This window comes from Callorhinus ursinus, unplaced genomic scaffold (assembly GCF_003265705.2).
Source record: "Callorhinus ursinus isolate GAN/ISIS: 27379988/994484 unplaced genomic scaffold, GSC_fseal_2.0 scaffold1, whole genome shotgun sequence".
Lineage (NCBI taxonomy): Eukaryota > Metazoa > Chordata > Mammalia > Carnivora > Otariidae > Callorhinus > Callorhinus ursinus.
This window is the reverse complement of record NW_027397063.1, coordinates 122375337-122394411: the sequence shown is the minus strand read 5'-3', so window position 1 is coordinate 122394411 and position 19075 is coordinate 122375337. Positions and strand designations below refer to the sequence as shown.

At 46.8% G+C, this 19075-nt stretch overlaps 1 protein-coding gene across 3 annotated transcripts in view; it reads left to right on the top strand.

Annotated features, from left to right (window-relative positions):
• RFTN1 (raftlin, lipid raft linker 1) overlaps nucleotides 1-19075 on the top strand; it is a 204180-nt gene that overhangs the window by 137921 nt on the left and 47184 nt on the right. For all 3 annotated transcript variants that reach the window (XM_025882664.2, XM_025882649.2, XM_025882657.2), the window contains 2 exons: nucleotides 9165-9504; nucleotides 16969-17172. In XM_025882664.2, the coding sequence (XP_025738449.1) occupies nucleotides 9165-9504; nucleotides 16969-17172 (544 nt within the window). The remainder of the gene's footprint in view (nucleotides 1-9164; nucleotides 9505-16968; nucleotides 17173-19075) is intronic.

Here is a 19075-nt window from a genome sequence, read left to right as displayed (position 1 = left end):
CCACTTTACTGAATTCCTATATGAGTTCTAGCAGTTTGGGGTGGAGTATTTTGGGTTTTCTACATAAAGTATCATATCATCTGCAAAGAGTGAGAGTTTGACTTCTTCTTTGCTGATTCGGATGCCTTTTATTTCTTTTTATTGTCTGATTGCTGAGGCTAGGACCTCTAGTACTATGTTGAATAGCAGTGGTGATAGTGAACATCCCTGCCATGTCCCTGACCTTAAGGGAAAAGCTCTCAGTTTTTCCATGAATGGGTATTATTAACCTCATTTTATAAATGAGGGAACTGAAGTTCAGATAGATCCTCTGGCTTAACCAGTCACATCGCTAGTGAGTGGCAGACTTGGATACAAAGCTGTAGGTCTCAGATTCCTTGTCCAGAGCTCATTCTAAGACCTCCCAGTCATTAAAGGAGAAAACCACAATACCAGCATATTTATATGATAATGGCACTAAACTCCCAGCAGTGCTTAGTAAAGGTTTCAATTCCTAAAGCTAAATGTTAACACATGAGAATACTAACGGCATCTTCAGACTTGAGCTAAAATCCGTGTTATTTTTGAACCTTTCTTTTCAGAAAGCTGTATAAGAGTTTAGGTGACAAAAGATGAGAAGGGTTGGGTGCATATGATAAAATATTCACCGTAAAGACTCATGTGTAACCATGCAACTCAGAACAGCATTTTTGTGCCTGTTCTTGACATAAGTGCATGCCTCTCTAGGTTCCCTTTATATTTCATAAATCCCCAAAGACATTAAAATGTCAGCTCTCACAGAATGGTGGCCCATGAGTTATGGGGGAGGGTCAAAGTGGGCAGTCGTCTGGTCTAGGGTAAATGTGGGTGTGTTTGTGTGTGAAAGAGAGAGAGAGAGAGTCTTTTCCCTATGTTATATGCCTCTGAAGTCATTGTTGAAAACTCTGTTTCTATTATTCAGTATTTTAGATGATTTATTATGCTCATAATAATATTTATTATTATGTGATGATAGAAATACTCTGTATCTTCACTGTCCAGCAATATGGTCACAGCCACAAGTGACTATTGAACACTTGAAATGTGGCTGGTGTGCCTGAGGAACTGAACTTTTCATTTAATTTTATTTGAATTAATTTAAATTTAAATAATCACACTTGGCTAATAGCTGCCATATTGGACGGCTCAGCTCTATATCTTTTAAAAGTCTGTGAGTTTCTGATTTCCAGCATTAATGAGCTAATGAGTTATGAGAATTCCATTAAGTTCATCGCAGAGTTAGAAGCTGCCTATAACTTGCAGACCTTAACTCTACAGTTAAGGATTTACCTTCCCTCACCTCAGAATGTGGTGGGGCAATTTCCTTTACCTGGACAACAGTGGCCACTTCTTGCCATACTTCAGCCTCTCCCCTGGGACCTTGAATCAATGACAAATGAAGTCCTAGTGGTCTTGTTTCTATTTGGGGCACACGCTCTTTCCCTGCCTTTTGGGAGCTCCTGGCCATCTCTTCATGTCACACCAAGTCAGGTTTCGAGTTAGAGTCCTTTATCAGTCTGCCCTGTGCTCGTATACCCCTTCTTCCCTTTCCCTGTTATCCTCCTATATTAGTCAGAATTCTCTGGAGAAACAGACCTAATGGGATTATCTATGTATTGACTGATGTATCTGTAGAGAGACATACTGAGATTGAAAGGGAACTGGCAAGTCCAAAACCTGCAGGGCTGTCTGGCCAGCTCGAGGCTCAGGTAAGTGTAATGCTGTGGTCTTGAACTCAGTCTTGTAAACTCAGGCAGATTTTCTAGATTGTTGTCTACAAGCAGAATTCCTCTTTGGGAAAAACTCAATCTTTGCTCGTAAGGCCTTCCACTGATTGAGGGAGGCCCATCCACACTATGGAGGGCAATCTGCTTTACTCAAAGTCAGTTAATTAAGATGTTAATCACATCTTTAAAATATCCCTATAGAAACATCTAGACTAGTGTTGACCAAGCAACTGGTTGCTATAGTTTAGCCATTTGACACACAAAATTAACTACAAAACCTTTTTCACTAGATTCTGACAAAATGGTCTCTGACTGACTCTGACACTTCATGCATGCCATCTAGTATGGCCTGTGGGCACTCCGGTTCCTACTCACCAGTCAGCAGGAGCCTGTTCTCCTTTCTTCATATCACAGATAGCTTTCATCTCTACAAAATCCAACCCATGTTCCATTTCTCTGTAACTGGTTTCACCCTGACTGATGCATGTCCTCTAAAACATAAACACATATACTAGACAGAGTGCAGGTATCCCCCGCTTTTCGAGAGTTCACGTTATGCCACTTCTCTTTTGCAAAAACCTACCTTAGTACCTATTTTCACCAAGTGGAAGAAATCCAATGAGGATTTTTGCTTTTATGAAAAATGGCAAAAAGCAAAACTACTTTGTTTTGCAGTAAACCATCATAGAGGCAACATGTACCCCAAACAGTAACAGTGGCCCCACCAGTCTCCTTCCCCAGAAGCTACACTCGCATCCCAGCCTCCAGCCTCCATAACTTTGAGCTATGTCTGTGAGCATCTGTGCTTTATCTCAGTTTGTTTTGTGCATCTGTTAGCGAAATGTGTCCTAAGGTATCAGAATAGCTTAAGAGAGGTTATTTTTTGGGGTCTGGGACTGCTCAAAATTTTTTTCCATGGAAATTAATGGTAATTGCTTCTTCACTTTATGCCATTTCGGCTGACAAAAATTTTCGTAGGAACACACTATTTTCAGATGGTAGGGAAAACCTGTGTATATTTGAACTTTAGCAGCAGGTATTCATTTTGAAAGCAGAGTAAAGACAATACAGCTTAGATTTTTTGGGACTAGTCCAAGGTCATGTTATTTTTCATGAAAGTGGTTCTTTAAATATATAACCAGGGGCATCTGTGTGGCTCAGTTGGTTAAGCAGCTGCCTTTAGCTCAAAATGTTCAGGTCATGATCTCGGGGTCCTGGGATTGAGCCCTGTGTGGGGCTCCCTGCTCAGCGAGGAGTCTGCTTCTCCCTCTCTCTCTGCTCCTCTGCCCCCCGACTCATGATCTCTTTCTCTCTCTCAAATAAATAAAATCTTTTAAAAATATGTGTAACCAAAGAAGCTCTAATTTTTTATAACGAGTTGAGACTTTTCATAAAAATAAATTTTTTAAAAAGAAAAAAATCTTTTTCACATCATAATCTCTGATTTTAGGTTGGGAAAATAGAGTTACTATCAAATTTGTGCTTATTCATTACAGAGCAGTTGGGTGAAGTCTTGGATCAGTTGAAAATGGTCTTATTTCATTTTTGCTGCCTAAACTGGTAGTGTTACTCCTGTAAGTGTCAGGGGTGTGATGGTTCTTAAATGCAGCAGAAATAAGGAGGTGGGTGCAGGTGTATTTCAGTTTACACTGGTATCAAACTGAGCATCTCGGCTCAGGCCAGATTACATAAAGTAGAAAGAGTGGTACCATTGAAGGAGCATTGGGTTAGATTTAGGATACTGAGCTGAATCTGGACTTTGCCTTGTGATTAGCCCTGGGTAGTTCAACAAGTCACATAACTGTCCCAGGGCCAGTTTCCTCTTCTTTTGGGTATTATTTGGGGCATAAGATCATGCATGTTAAAGTTCTTTCTGGAAGAGTTGTACAATGTTGACAGTTATTGTTTTAATAATCACAGTCGTTAGAGAAATTGTGCCCGTCTGCAGGCAATTCCATAACGAGGTGACCTGGGTGTTCATGATTTGGTCTTCTGTATTGATTTGACTCCATGCTCATGAGGACCTGGTGTAGCTTGGAGGAATGGCAGTGTCCAGCAGCAGAGAATGAGGCCTGAGGTAAATTGATTTTGGTTGTATGGAGAATGGAGGAGGGATTCCAGAGACACTGGGGGATAAATCTGGCAGGGTGTGGTGAGCAGATAACGCAGGGTTAGAGAAAAGCAAGAGCTAAGGAAGCCGCTTGTGGCTCCAGTTTGCGAGATGAGGGTGGTGGTGGACCCAGCAGCTAAGATCATGATCGTCGGTCGTGTAGGTGTGAACTCCAGAGGAAAGTCACAGTTGGGGAGTCCAGATTTGGGAATAATTGACATATGACTAGTGGCTAAACCCAAGTGAGTAGAGGAGGTCACCATAGGGAGTATAGGGTGAGGAGACCGGGTGGCTGAGGGTGAACTCTGACAAATGGCAGCTGGTGCCCACCATTAGGACACTCCGGAGATTTGCTCAATAAAGGCTGTGAATGAACAAATGAATAAATGAGTGAATGAGAAACAGGGATCCATATAACAAACACAGTCAAATGACCTTAAGAGAGAAAAAGAGAAAGTGCTGTACTAGAGTTAGAAGAGTCAAAGCCCTTAGGGTCTAGCCAAATATTGATCTTTATAAAATCTAAATGCAGTTCCTCTGGTTAAAAAGGACTACTCCCCTTTTCTGGTAAACAATTTGGCAGCCTGTATCAAGCCTTTGAAAAGTTAATATCTCTTGACCCATTAATTCCTCTTCCAGGAATCCACCCACAGGAAGTAAGCAGAGCTGCAAAGATTTATGCATATTTGCATATGTTTCATATTCCTGAGACATGAGTTTCTCTGGAAGGCTTGGGATGGAGGTGGGAGGGAGGCATTTAACTTTTGCATCTTTTTAAAAGTTTTGATATTGTATAGTACTATGGTGCAGGATACAAAATTCTCATTAGTGTTTCAGATAAAAGATGAGCATTCAAAGAAATCTTGTGCTTTGCCCTCAGACCTCCATTCTCTGCTCTTGGAGTTACTGCAGTGGGAAAGTTGGAGAATATGCTGGCCTGCAGGGTGAAGTCACAGCCTTTGTTGGCATGCCATTCAGTGACACCCACGATATGGCCCTTCTGATTTCCAGTCCCCACCCCCCACTCCTGGTTTCTCTTGTCATGATCCCGATATATTCGTGTATAGAAGTGACTTCAGTACACCAGGATGTTGCATACCATCAAGTTTTGCCCATGATGATCCTTCTTTCTCTTTACCTGCATTGCCGTTCTCCCTTTCTTTCACCTATCTGGTGAACTCCTATTCATCCTTCAAAACCTCCTGCAGATTTGGTCCCTAAATAGGTTTTTCCTAGCACAGTATTTTGGAAAAAAAAAAATTGAATTTGACTGTTTAAGGTGAAGCATACACACTCCAATTCTGTCACACTCCTCACCTCTTCCTGTTGTATTACATTATTTCATTTGTTACAGTCCTGACCTGTCAGAAACTTTTCAGCCTCCCCTTCAGGCAGAAATAATTACTGTCATTTCTGTGCCTTTATATCTATTACTATATTTATCATACTCTATGAGAAATTTGTGGAGTATTTACTTTTTTCAGTTATAAAAGTAATATGCATACTCATTAGATAAATTTTGAAAAATTACACACTAATAGAAATATTACATAGTTGTCATGATATTGTGTCTATAAAGTTTAGAATCTTGATCTTTTTTAACATAACCTTATAAAATAAGCATTTTTGTGCCATGTTGGTATAATTGTTTTTAAAGTCTGTTTATAATAATTGGCTGAATATTCCTGAGAGTTGGGATTCCTATTTTGTACCCCCAGCACCTAAATACAATGTTAGTCTGGGCCAGTGTAGGAACTTAATACAGTGTGTTGAATTTGGGAGCTGAAAAATTCAGCAGTCTCCATCCCTACCTTCAAGGAGCTCATTCTGGGAGAGGAGACATACATATTCACTCATTGTTTAGTGCATTCATTCATTCATTCCACAGATAGTTACTCTGTGTCAGACATCGTTCTCACACCAGGGACATAGCAGTGCACAAAACTCTTCCTGTGTGAAATGTGTATTCTAGAATAGTGATTCCCAAATTTGGGGTGCATTGGAATCATCTGAAGCTTGCTAAAACACAAGTCTCTGGGCCCTGCCCTCATGTCATGATCATGATATGATCCAGAAATACGCTGTGCTAGGCAAAAACCTATTTGGGGACCAAGTCGGAAGGAGGTTTTGATTCAGGGTTTCTGAGTCAGTGAGGCCTGAGAATTTGCATTTTTAACAAGTTCCCAGGTGATGCTGAGCTGATGCTGCTAATATGGGACCCCACTTCGGGAACCCCTGGCATAGAGGATAAGTTTGAGGTATAGTAGCTCCAAGGAAGATGGTTGTCCAGTTAGCTGTGGGAGAAGGGCACATGTCTGATTCCAGTTTCAAATCCCAGTAAAGGAGGGGAGGACTGGGCTAATGCCCTGGGTCCAGAGTCCTCGCCTCCTCACTCTGGGTGACTGTCAGTCTCTGCAGGATCACAGAAGCCTGGGATCGATAAGGAGAGGGGGTAGAGCAACAGTGATGGTCAGGAGTACCTTCTCTCCTTCCTCACCCCCGCCAAATATAACGTCTAATCTTCAGAGCAACTGCAAGAGAAGTATGGTTCCCCCACCCCATTTTATGGGTGAGAAGACTGAGGCCTAGAAAGTTACATAACATACTCTGATTCCAGAGTCTCACACCTGGAGCTCCAAGCCAGGCCTTTTCTGCCTTCAAACCCCATGACTCAGGCCTATTGTCGAGCCCTGTTGGGACCAGCTTTTAAAAAATGCTTCAGTAGTCAGAGGTGTCTTGTCTGTGGTGAGACACCCGTAGCAGGGGCTGGGTGCAAGTGGGCCAGGTGCCGACAGTGTTGCAGTTGATGAAGGAGAGAGCCCCACTGGAGTGTAGGGGCCTGACAGCTGAAACAGAGGTCTGCAGCTTGCGGGGAGAGAGCTTACTGTCCTTCCTGTAGGAGCTACATCTGGAAATTATTAATAGTATTTTCTCACATATGAAAATTTGTGGCCGTTAGGTTTCGTTCACTTTTACTACAGGTTTAGTGCCTTGAGAATTTGCATAACGTGTGCAAAACTTTAAAAAGCCCATTTCCAAACCCCTTCTGAAGAAAAGCGTTGGCAAGTCAGGTGTGAAATAATTCACAGATTTATGGCGCCTGGGTGGCTCAGTTGGTTAAGCGACTGCCTTCGGCTCAGGTCATGATCCTGGAGTCCCTGGATGGAGTCCCACATCAGGCTCCCTGCTCGGCGGGGAGTCTGCTTCTCCCTCTGACCCTCCCCCCTCTAATGTGCTCTCTCTCTCTCTCATTCTCTCTCTCAAATAAATAAATAAAATCTTTAAAAATTTTCCAAAAAATGCACAGATTTAGAAAATTTAAGATTAGAAAAAAGCCACCTCCGTCCCCTGCAGTGGGAATGGGAGGAGTCAGCGCTAAGGTGGCCCGGTTCCCCAGCTCCGACGTACGCCTGCATCCGTGCAGCTATCCACAACTCCCTGGATCACCTCAGTTTAGCTCTGCCCCTGTGCCGCAGCCTCAGGTCCTTGCCGTCTGTCAAGGGTTAAGAGCATATAAGTGATGTAAGAAAAATGTCTCTTCATTTTCTGTAAAACTGAGGAAGGCACATTTTACTCCATGGCTCTACAAGAGTCCTACAACAAATTTCTCTGTTCCTGACCAGCAAATCATGCTTCTCTCTTAGGGACCTCGCACGTTTCCTCATTTCATTTGAGATTCGTAAGATCCATTGCTTTGCCTATGTTGCCAGGAAGCTCAGAGCAAGGCTTCGTAGGCAGTAGCTTAGCTTCCCTTAACCTAAGGTTCTTGGACAGTAATTATCTCCCCCTCTTTTCTTTTGAAAACTTTTGTTACCTGTGTCTTCTTTCAGAAGTTTTCCAAAACAATTTCTAAAAGTAGGTGGGTATCACAGATTAATGGGCGAAAAATGAATTTTCAGAACAGAAAGGGGTTTGTTTCATGGAAAGTTTCTTTTTTGTAATGGTCTTTGAAGAATTAAACAGAAGAATTTATGGAAAATGCCTAGTACAGTGCCTGGGACACAGCAGGTCTGCACTAGATGGTAATTCCTACTATCGTCATTATTTCTAGCACAGGCTAGACTTTATAGAAAGACTGGACTGTACATTTGTAACTGCTCTAGATTGCTTTCCAGAATGTGTAGTGTTGAACTGAAATGACCGTTGGCTTAAAGTTAGGGCAGTTCATCCAAGGAGGGCTGCCTTGGCTTGCTTGTCTCTTAGAGTATCTCCATGGGGGCGTTTCTTACTAATTCTCAAATGACGGTGGATGACCACTGCAGAAGCCTCAAGATTTTCTGAGGTCATCCACTCAGGGGTTGGTGACTAAGACTTACATAACTCTGAGGTCTTCACTTCCTGATTCATCTGTAGCATCCTCACCCGGAAAGTCCCATAAAGCCGATTTCCTAGTTTGGGCTGGGTCTTCCTTGATTTTATTAGGCTCTTACTTTCCATTTTTCTTTCCCTTGCGACTATTAAATTCAGTTGCCTGGGGGTATTTGTCAGGGAGGGAAGAGTTAAAGTGCCTCGGTACTCTGCGTGGCCGTTAGCCCCCCATCTCAGGGGCTTAGGAAGTGAGAAGCAAGTTACCTACGACTGAGACTGGATGGTGTGCACCATGGCTTGGAGAGTCACGAGTCTGCCCAAGCAACACCTGAGGGCCCAGCGTGGTTTTCGGGTGCCTTTGGCTGAGGCGGAGAGCACCACGGAGCAGGTGTTGGTCAGATTTCCCCGCTGTGGGGAATGTGCACACCAGCTTTCACACAGTGGTGATTTTCCCCACCTCCGCCCTTCTCTGCCAAAACAATTGTTTAAAAGAGGAAGTTCTTTCGGTCATAAAATGTCATCTGGTAGTTAGTATATGGCTATATAGACCTACTGGATTATACAGTAGCCTGATTGGCAGGAAGTAGGTGATTCATCAGAAAAAAAAATAATGAAAAAAATAAACTCTTACCAAAATGAACTTCCTCTTTCAAACTTGTTGTTCCAACTCATCCTTTAGAACCTTCTTGCAGCCCCTTAGAAAAAAAATAACCAAAGGGGACTCATGCAGTATTTCGAAGAGAGGTAATCCTCAGCCCTGCCTCACCACATGCTTCATAGTTAAAAAGAGCAAGGCCCATGCTGTCTTTCCCCAGTGGGGCCAGGCTTAGGGTGTGGCCACTGCCTAGAGGGGACTTGGAGCGTCTGCTGCCTTGAGAGATTTCATGTTCAGACCGAAGGATCCCCAGAGGCCTTCAGCGAGGTGTTTTGGATGTTGCACGTGTCTCCCTTCGATAGAACATCCCATCCACGCGGTCGCCTTCATTTTGTTTGCCTCACAGGTCCAGGAGGCTGCGAGTCAGGGCCTGAAATTTGTCGGTGTCATACCTCAGTATGGTTGCCCTGTGAAGTCAGCAGGCAGCAGGCCCCCAGCGGACACCAGAGCTGCGGAAAAGGAGCCGGGCCGGTGCGGGGATGATGAGCCCCCAGGTGCTCCCGCAGGGACAGACAGCGGCCAGGAGCCAGGCCAGGTCCCCGGAGGAGAGACGCCCGTTGCTGAGCAGCCCAGCTTGCCCTCCGGAGAAGGGGACGGTGCAGAACGGTCTCCACACGGAATGAGCAAGGCTCTGGATGGGCCTGATGGTGACCTGTTGGAAGTGCGCGAGGAGCCACTCTCGGGAAGTAAGTATGTCAGCACAGGGACTTTTGACCCACTTACAGACAGGCTAACAGCTTTCCAGTAATCCATGGCATTTTGGGAAAAAGAAATGGAATGAGAGTGTACAGATAGCAGTCCATCCCGCAGGAGAAACTGGATTTTTCTGGGCCTCCTGACTGATTGCTTACTGACACCGTGACTTCCGGGAAAGCAGAACCACATGAAATTGACTTGCAGTTGCTCCAACATGTCACATTTGAAGTGGATTCTAGAACTCGAGGGGTTTTATCCCCACACTCTTGCGCTGCCCTCGAACAACCTCGCTCTTAGCACAGGAAGCGTTCCTGTGCCGGGCACCAATGCAGAACCCATGCTCCACTTCTGGTCCACTTACTTGAGTATCCCCCTAAAGAGAGAAATCAAGGAAGACAGTTTTGAGGACGAATTGTGCCGGAAACTGGTGACTCAACTCACTAGGCTGTAAAGAACCAGATTTCAGGGAGTGTGTATAGTTGACGGATCAGCACTGTGGAGAGAACACGGCCAGGGAGAGGCCCCCGAGATGTGAATCCCCTTACATTGTAACAACCGCTCGAGTGTGCACGTTAGGATGGCAGTTCCAGATAACAACAGCACAACGATGATAGTAGCCAGCAGTTATTGGTACCAGAGTAGCTGAGACCATGTGTGTGCCTCCTGATGAATGTCTAAGTCTTATCCCAGAAACTTGCATCTTGTCATTGGTGTTGGGCTGGATGTGTTGCTCTGAATCCCCAGAAGGAAGATAGGCCTCCTTGGAGGAGTGTGCAAGGGTGAGGGTTCAGGGCAGGCATAGGCCCTCCAGGAGAAAAAGGCAGGAGTCTTTGAGAGGCAGGTAGCACTGTGGTTAAGAACCTAGACTCTGGGGGGCGCCTGGGTGGCCCAGTCGGTTAAGTGTCTGCCTTGGGCTCAGGTCTTGATCCTGGGGTCCTGGGATCCAGCCCCGGGTCGGGCTCCCCTGCTTCTCCCTCTCCCTCTCCCGCCTGCTGGTGCTCTCTCTTTCTCTCCCTCTCGCTCTCTCTCTTCAATCAGTTAATCAGTAAACTTTAAGAATCTAGACTCTGCTTATATCCATTCCATTTGCCACCTTCTACCTAGGCAGTCTTGGGCAAGTTACCCTCCTGTGCTTCAGTTTCTTACCCTGGTAAATAGAGACAGAACAATAGTTTCTTGTTGAAAGGTTAAGTGAGGGGTACATTTAAGGCACTCAGCACTGCTTGACTAAGTGTGAACTGTGGCACACAGGCTCAGTAGCCCTGCCCACAGGCCTCTACCTCTGCACGGAACCCTGGCTTGGAGAAAGGAGGCACTCGGTACTGAAGTACCCCTCAGGACTTTTCTGATATTTCCCGCTCCAGAATCCATCTTTCTCCAAGCCTACTTCCAGACCTCCTGCCCTCTGCGGTTGACCCCAGGGAAAATTCACTGGGGAGACTTGTCCTAGGACCATCTCCCCCACATGCTGCCCCTGGGGCTGTTCGCCTCCCTCACCCAGAGACTCTCCTCCATTGCTGAACACACAGAGACCCCTCAACGCCCGGGGTGTCTTGGCCTGTGTCTCATTTCTTCAAGTCCCTGTTCTTTACTAGCAGACCAGGTCCTGCCGAGGAATAATGGGTTAATGTGTGTCTGGAGGTGGTCACCCCAATAGTGGATGGGAATTTCGGCCTTGGAGGGTGTTACAGTACCCCACTTTAATCTCACTCAGTGGGCAGTTGGCTGTCCGTTGTCTGCACGCAAAGCTGGCCCTTATCTCTCTACTCGGGAGGCCACAGGTCTCTGAAATTTTGGCAGCTCGTTGCTATCCTTTATTCCTCGCTGCGTGGCATAAATGAACCTTTGGACTTGTTTCATCAGTTCATGAATACACAGGCATTACTGGTACAAATATGTGCCTTGAGGGGGATGGGCAGACAACAGTCAGATGGTGGCATCTCTCTGGGTGAACCAGTCTAAGTTCTTCCAGTGTGCCATCTTGATGGCGCCTCACAACAGCTTTATGATGGCGGATGTGATTATTAAGCCCATTTCGCAGATAAGGAAAATCGCCTTCCATGCCCTCATGTAGTGAAATTTTAGCTTCTAGCTTGAGCCTCCAGCCTCCCCGAAGGCTGGACATGCAGGGGCCCTGTCAGCATTGATCATGGCCTTCACCTGACCCAAGCTTCTCTCCTAAATCTTTTGCCTGGGAAGTCTTACCATTTCCTTGCACCATCACCCTGCCCCCCGCATCTCCCCAGCTTCCCCTCCCTGCTGCTTGCTCAGCTTTCAGCTTGCCTTTCTCTCAGGGCCCCCTAAGGAGGGTGAAGTGTTTTTACTCCTCTTTCTGCCAGGTGGGCTTAAATAGGCAATCACAGCAAGACAATTAAAAAAAATCCAGAGGGAGTCTCCCTCTTTCCCCCTCCTTCCCCTCGTTTAATTTATTTCCTTTATAGGAGGCCTAGGGGAGCCGGGTCTAGGCTGCAACTGCTCGCATAGGGCTTGCCAGTGAATTCGCCATCCAGACACAGGGCACGCGGGCCCTCCCCAACCCCGGGGGCTCCTGAACGGCCGCTCTGGTCCAGAGGTTATGCTCCCCTTGCCCACACAGGTCCCTCTGGAGACCCATCATGTGGTTCTCTTCCTGATCATGGGCTTATTTCCTGGTCCTGGAGAATTTCCTGAGGGCTCAGTGTCCTTGCTGCGCAGGGATCTCCTGAGCTGGTAGGGACAGCCCGGGGCCCCACTCCTGGACGCTGCCCTTCCCACACTTGCCCCTGCCTTATGGTGAACACACAGCACCCCCAGCAGCTCTGCTCAGAAGAGCACGAATGGCCCCTTGTGGTGCATTTCTGTTGATGGGGAGCATGCTTGCTTCATCTGTAATGAATAGGCCAGGTGGGGAAGGCCCGTGCAGGGAGCGGTTCAGAAGGTGCCCCAGATGTCCATCTGTCACTTCCCTCCTGGCCTGCAACATTCCTGTCTGTCCTTCCCTCAGCGTCTCTGTTGTGACATCTTCAGTCAGAGAAACGAGGAGGCCGGAAAGGTCCACACAAATTCAGATTGTTCTCACTGTCACTGAAATAGTAACCAAACATCTTCCAAGTGCTGCCCTTCCTGTCCTGTGCCTAGTCACTTAAAATGCTTAGAAATGCCAGCCAGAAACCTGAGCCAGTGACCTCAGTTGTATTTTATTCGGTAGGCCTCCCTGGCAGCGAGCTCACTGTGTGGGGAGGGAAAGGAGGTGTCCTCCTGAGTCTGGCCTTTCTCTTGTGTGGCCCCCCTCCCGCAGCGCCCTCCCCTCCCCGTGCCCCCAGGATGGTTCTACCCTGTGGTTCTGCCCCCTCCCAGATCTGCCACCTGCCACCATCTTTCTGGCCTTTCACTCAGTCCATTATCAAAGAGCTATTGAGCTCCCCGCCATGGGCAGCAGCTCCTGCCTTTGGTGTACTGATGAAATTAGCCTCTTGTTAGATTTGGGAACAGCCCAAGGTTTGGGGTTGGAAAGACTCTTGGCTTTGCCACTTTCCAGCTTGTGATGTCTGGGGGATCCACTTAAGGTTTCTGGGTGTAGAACCCATGTGGCCCCTCACGTGGGCTGGGAGAGTCACATCAGATGGTGGAGGTGAAAGTGCCCGTGGCTACCACTCTCCTCGCCAGGGGATTCCCGTGGAGTGCATGCCGTGGTTCCCCTACTTTGTCCTCACAAACAGGCCCCACCCAGGCCCAGATGTGCCTTGCTGGTCGTACCCGCGCCTGACAGAAGTCTGAGGCAGTTTGTCTCAGACTCAGGAATCTGGATGGGCTCCAGGCCCTTCTGCCCTCTTGTCCCACCACAGAGCCCACAGCCCTGCTTCCCGGTGCAAACCTTTCGTCTGAGCCCCCCTGCCTGTGACCTCAGCAGACCTTAGCTCCCACGCAGTCCAACTACCAGGTCAAGTCCGACTCCCACATGTTTCTTCCCACCCAGCCAACTCACCAGCCTCCTCCTCCTCCTACTCTAGCCCTTGGAGCCCCATGCTGTAGCCAGACGCTGAACTCTCTCTTCCCTCCAGCCTGGAGGTCTCTTGGAACACCCAGACCCAACCAGCTTGCCTGCTCCCTGCCAATCACAGGCTCTCTGGGGCCTTACTTGCAGACAGACTGCAGACTTCCGTCCTGTGCCTAAATCCCCACTGCCTGGCGTGGGCTTCAGAACTGGGCATCTCCCTCTTTCCTTCCTGCTCCTGAGGAGCTTAGCAAGGCCAGCAGCAGCCAGGAGGCCCCATGAGCCCTCCTCCTTCCCTAGCTTGTTGCGCTTGTCTGGCTCAGGTCAATCCAGCAAACATGTATGTATCCCCTGTCATATTACAGGGACTTCTCTGCACACGGGGGGATCTAAATAGCATGAGGCAAGTCCCCCCTGTGTCAGGGAGGAAGAGAAAGACACGAAGACAAATGAAAATAAAAGGCAAGACAGTCTTGATGCTCCTTGGGTGCTCTGCCAGTCTTGATTCTTCAGCTGTTCTCAGAACATTCTCAGAAACAATGCCTTTCCCCCTCCTTTGGGACTTTCTGTCCCATGTCTGGAAAAATCTTCCAGCTGGGGTCATGGCAGAGTCACAGAGCAGCTGAGAAAATTTAAACAAACTTGGGACTTCTTTTTGGAACCCTCGGTGCCTGCTCATGTGATGATGTGTGCTGGAGAATCAGAATATTAAAACATCAAAGGGCATCATTTGGGGACAGTTTCTCTTGGCCGGTTTCCATGTGAGTAGTGAGAGGATTGTGGCCAAGGCTCCAGCGGGAATGGGGAATTTTAAAGGGTTACGCATCTGAAATCAGGTTTCTCCCAATATTTCATCACTACTAATGCTTTGGAGGCTCTTGAGTCCAGCAGCATTTCCTTCCCTTCCTGACAAATTTATTTCTGTCTCTGGCTTCAGCCCTCTTCCCTGGGGAGGCTCCCGATGGGTGGGCTGGGGCGCTGTGAGCACCGCACTGTGTACCTTGTCTGGCGGTCTCTGCCTTCCCTTCACCCCACGTCCAGCAGGCCCCTTCCCTTTTTCTGTTTCATTATGCATTTGGGAAATTTGTGTTTCTGTCTTGCCATGTGAGTGAGGAATCCTTCTGGGTGATAAAGTGTTGTCATGTGTTTTTGGACTTTGGCCGTGGTCAAATTCTCCACTCGCCTCTCCCATGTAGAGGCTGTGATTTCTTTTTCTTTTTAATCTCTATGTGTTTGTGCTTGACTAGAGCAGACTGTGATGACCGGTGCTCTGGCCCACCCTGGGGTCACCTGAGGACAGTGGGCTTAGCCTCTGCCTGCAGGCGTTCTCTGGAATGAGAACACGCCCCAGCAGGCCGGACAACCCCAGGGAATTCGTACCTCAGGAGTGGCTCTCAGTTTCTGAGGATAAATGCCCAGGCTTCCCTGAGCCTTGGTAAGGCAATCTGAGGTGTATTCTGTACAGTGTCTCAGGGGCCTCTGTTAGCTGAGTCCCAATTACTATAGCAGTAACCTGCTCATTAATGCACCCTTCACTGGCTTCCCTCGCTTCCCTATTTCCTACCCCTACTCCTTTGCTCTGTTTCCTGGGATCACGTCCCAAATAAACTACTGGCACTCAGAAACTTACAGGGTTTGCTTTGGAAGAAATCCAGGTGAAGTCAGGGACCCACTAAAGCGTCGCTTATCTTCTTGTCTTTAGTAGCCCGGGCTTTTATCCGAACCCCTAGCATGTAAGGACTGGAGAAGGCCTGATCCTGTAGTTCACATCATGTCCCCCTTAGTTCCAATCCATTGCTTGATTCCACCCCCATTACAAGCCTTCCTTTGCTCGACTCCATTCCTCCAGTGTGTATTTCAAAGTCATGAATATAGTCTAGTGATTACCACTTCCGTACACCAAGACCTAATTTCTTGCGTGAAAGCATTTACTGGTGAGAGGTGGCTTCCTGAGTCAGGCAAATGGACTGAGAAAGGTAATTTGCAGTGGGGATCATAAATGGGCCAGATTCGGTTGTTTAAAATCCAGGTGGCCACTTTTTGAAGATGGGCACCTTTCTTTCCTAATTGGTTCTATCCAGTGGATGACCTGAAATGGTCCCCCCGCCCCCGGTAGCTTAACTCTTGCTGATGACAAAGTGTCATGGCCTGGCATTGCTCCCCAGAGATCTCGGCTGCTGTTTGCTCAGATGGAGCTATAAAAGACTTCCTTTGCCCGAATACAATACCTATTGGGATAATTTTAGATGTTGTGTGGATGGACATATTTGGTGTTAATGTGCCTCATCATTCCCTTCTGTTTATAGCAAGTGGTAGCTATTTGGTCATGAAGCGAAGTTTCCATTTTAAATTCATTTATTTAACTAAAGGAAAGTGATTGTGCTTAAAAGAATAATAATTCAGCTAATGTTTGGATACTGCAAAATTGTGAGATACTGAAGTATGGGAGACCGCGTCCCAGAATGTGGGACAAGGCCCGGTCTCTCCTGCAGGGAGCATGAGTGTGCTGTGTCCTTTTTGCTAATGTCAACCATTGTTTACGACCTTTAAAATATTTCTTTGAAAGAAGGGTGGGGATTTTCTTATTATTCCAATAGATATTTTTGGAAACCAAAGCATATTCCTGACTAGCCTGTGTGAGCAAAGCTTTTTAAGCTGGGCAAACTCTGATGGCTTGACTAAATGAGTAACACAAAAATAGACCTTTAAGACTTAGATTGAAAATCCAGGTACTTGTTTCTCGAGGCCGATGCTGCTCACTCGAGGCCAGCAGCACGTACGGCTGGTGCGGGTCAGCTGCCGGGCGGTAGTGAGTATTGATTTTTGAAGAACTGAGCTATAAATGAAGGAAGGAAAAGCTCAGAGCTCCACTCCCGGTGCCATCTACCTACCACTCCAGGCAGGAACCCCCATTTACGGGAACATACTATTTTTACATATCAATGGTGTGTTTTTGATGTACTTGATTTAAGTATTATGGTTTCGGCCCCAGGAAACACCGCTGCAGTTTATAAATAGTGAGTTCAGGGGTGTACAAGGTTCCTGGAATTAAAGCAGTATTTTTATTTTTATGTGCCTCTATATATGCACCTTTTATAAAAAGGCCAGCTCTTACCCAAATATGTCCACTTTTCCCCCAAAAAACACCCTTGTATGAGTTTCTAGAAATGTCTACAATGTCTTCACAAACACCTGACTGTACAAACTGATCCCAGATAGCAGCTGTTCATCATCATATGCCAGATTCAAAACCCACGTCCCCCACTGGAAGCTCAACCTTTGACGTCCATTTCCCTTTCAAGGCTCCCTAACTTACAACCTGGAATCAGGTTTTATTATTCGGCAACAGTGCACCCTAACAGACAGTTTACCTTTGATAGCGTTTCTCCAAGCTCCTAAGAGGTTCCACTAGACCCAAGGAGGCAGGTTTTTTGTCACTGTTTGACCTCTTCTCTCCCACTTCCTTTACAAATCCCAACAGAAATGGAGATCCTCGCCCTTTTCAACAAACCGAAGAGCCATCAGAAGTGCCGGCAATACTATCCCGTCAGCATTCCTCTCCGGGTCTCCAAGAACGGCCAGACGGTGAGCGGTTTGGACGCCAACTGGTTGGAGCACATGAGTGACCACTTCCGGAAAGGAGGCATGCTGGTGAATGCGGTCTTCTACCTTGGCATGGTCAATGGTATGCAAGTTACAAACCTTGGGCGGCCCTCACCAACTCTGCTTCTCTTTTTATCTTAGCCCGTCTTCGGAGCCTGCCCCATTCAGAAAGCTCCGCAGCTGATAAACTCGCTGCATTTGATTTCTACTTAACACATTTGGAGGAATTGTCCACAAAACCCATCACCTGTGCTCCCTGAACCTTTCTGGGAGTCAGCCAGGTATCTTCTAAAATGACAGCGAAAGGGAAGTGATTCTGTGTTTTTGATGGTGGCCTCAAATCCATGTTGCTTTTAGAGCCTTTTTAAAAAAAAAAGATGATTTCCCGCTTGTTAATTATCCCCTGGGATCATGCCGCTCCAAAAGTGCAAATTGTTTGTAGACACTATTACTATTGGAAGTAGCAGTAGAAGCACCTTGGAATTAACCCCAGAGAAGTGAATCGAACTGCCTCATTTCTATAAGCTCTGTAGAGACACACACTGTCTCTGGGTCTCATGGCACCCAGTGCCCCCTCCTCAGTAATGAGTTCTCTCTGGGGGTGGCTGCATGGAGTAGCCCTATTGATGGCCGCTCTTCTAAGGCAGAGAGAGGGTGTGCCCACAGCAGGAAAGTGTGTTAGGCAAAGAAAGGGTTTGGGGTTAACACAATGGCAAGTTGAGTCACTAGGGTGTATCAAAGCTGGGAGGCGGTCTGGGGAGTGGGGCCAACATGCCAGCATGTAAGGATCCTGAGGGCTACCAGTCAGCAGGATTCCTAAGTGAAATGTAACACCAGATTTCTTGATCCCAGCCGAAGCTGGCAGGGGGAATTGATAGCACCGTGTCTTGGTTGTCGAGCAGTTTTCTCTCCAAGAATTAGGAGAGTCAGGAACGGAGTTTGGATTCTACATTATTTGCAATCCTTGAAATGCCAGCAAACATCTGCAGAAGAGACATCAGTCTTAATTCGGAAGGTACACGCTTTAAATCATCAGAAGCCTTGGAACATTGTACAGCACAGACAGGTCTTAATTTTGGATGCAAGTCCCTTGTTCCTATCTAAATATCAATATCTCATGTTAACATATTAATACGATAGCAGCAAGCATTGTAAGTATAAGGGGCCAGAACCATTTGTGGAATGGGTGAATGATGTGAAAAAGGTGGCTGGCTCGTTAAGAATACTGTCAAGCAGCACTGTCCAACAGAACTTTCTGTGATGATAGGAAAGTTCTGTATCTGTGCTGTCCAATATGGTAGCCACCAGCCACACATGGCTATTGACCACTTCAAAGCGCATAAATATATTATAAATTACTGTATGTTCTTAGTAGCTAGTTGTGTATTAGTGTGGTTCTAGAGTATACATTTCATTAATACAACTAATGAAGAGCCAATACGGTTCTCTGCTAGCGAGGTTGGTAGCCTCCCTCTGTACAAGGAGGCCTTCCCTGGGGGCTTGGGAAGGTTCCAGAGGCCAGAGAACATCACAGTCTGTTTTGAGATGCACCATAAAACACTAGTGGCATCTACTTGCAACAGATGTTTACAGCCTTGATTCACTGGCCTTAGGGGAGGCCAGGGAGGAGCCCCTTCGCCTCCTGCCTCCTGCGGGGACACTCCGTCACCCATCTTGGGTGGTGTCAACGACTCCTTTTATCTCCCCTTAGGCCCGTAGGGGCTCTCTGTGGCCATACGCCCTTTAAATTTCTCCCTGGGAAACTGATGGTTAGTTGTACCAAAATCTTAAAGATGTTCAGTGACTCACTGAGCAGAGCGGCTACATAGGCAGCCCGGCTTTGGAGAATTCAGGTGTCAAAAGGGAAATTTTCTCTGGTCCTGCTGCCCAGCATGTCTGCGGCAAGCTGAGGACACCTCAAAAGTTCACAATGCCATTTATCATCTTTTGGGCCATTATGGCTTTGGCATTCAAGGCCACTCCCT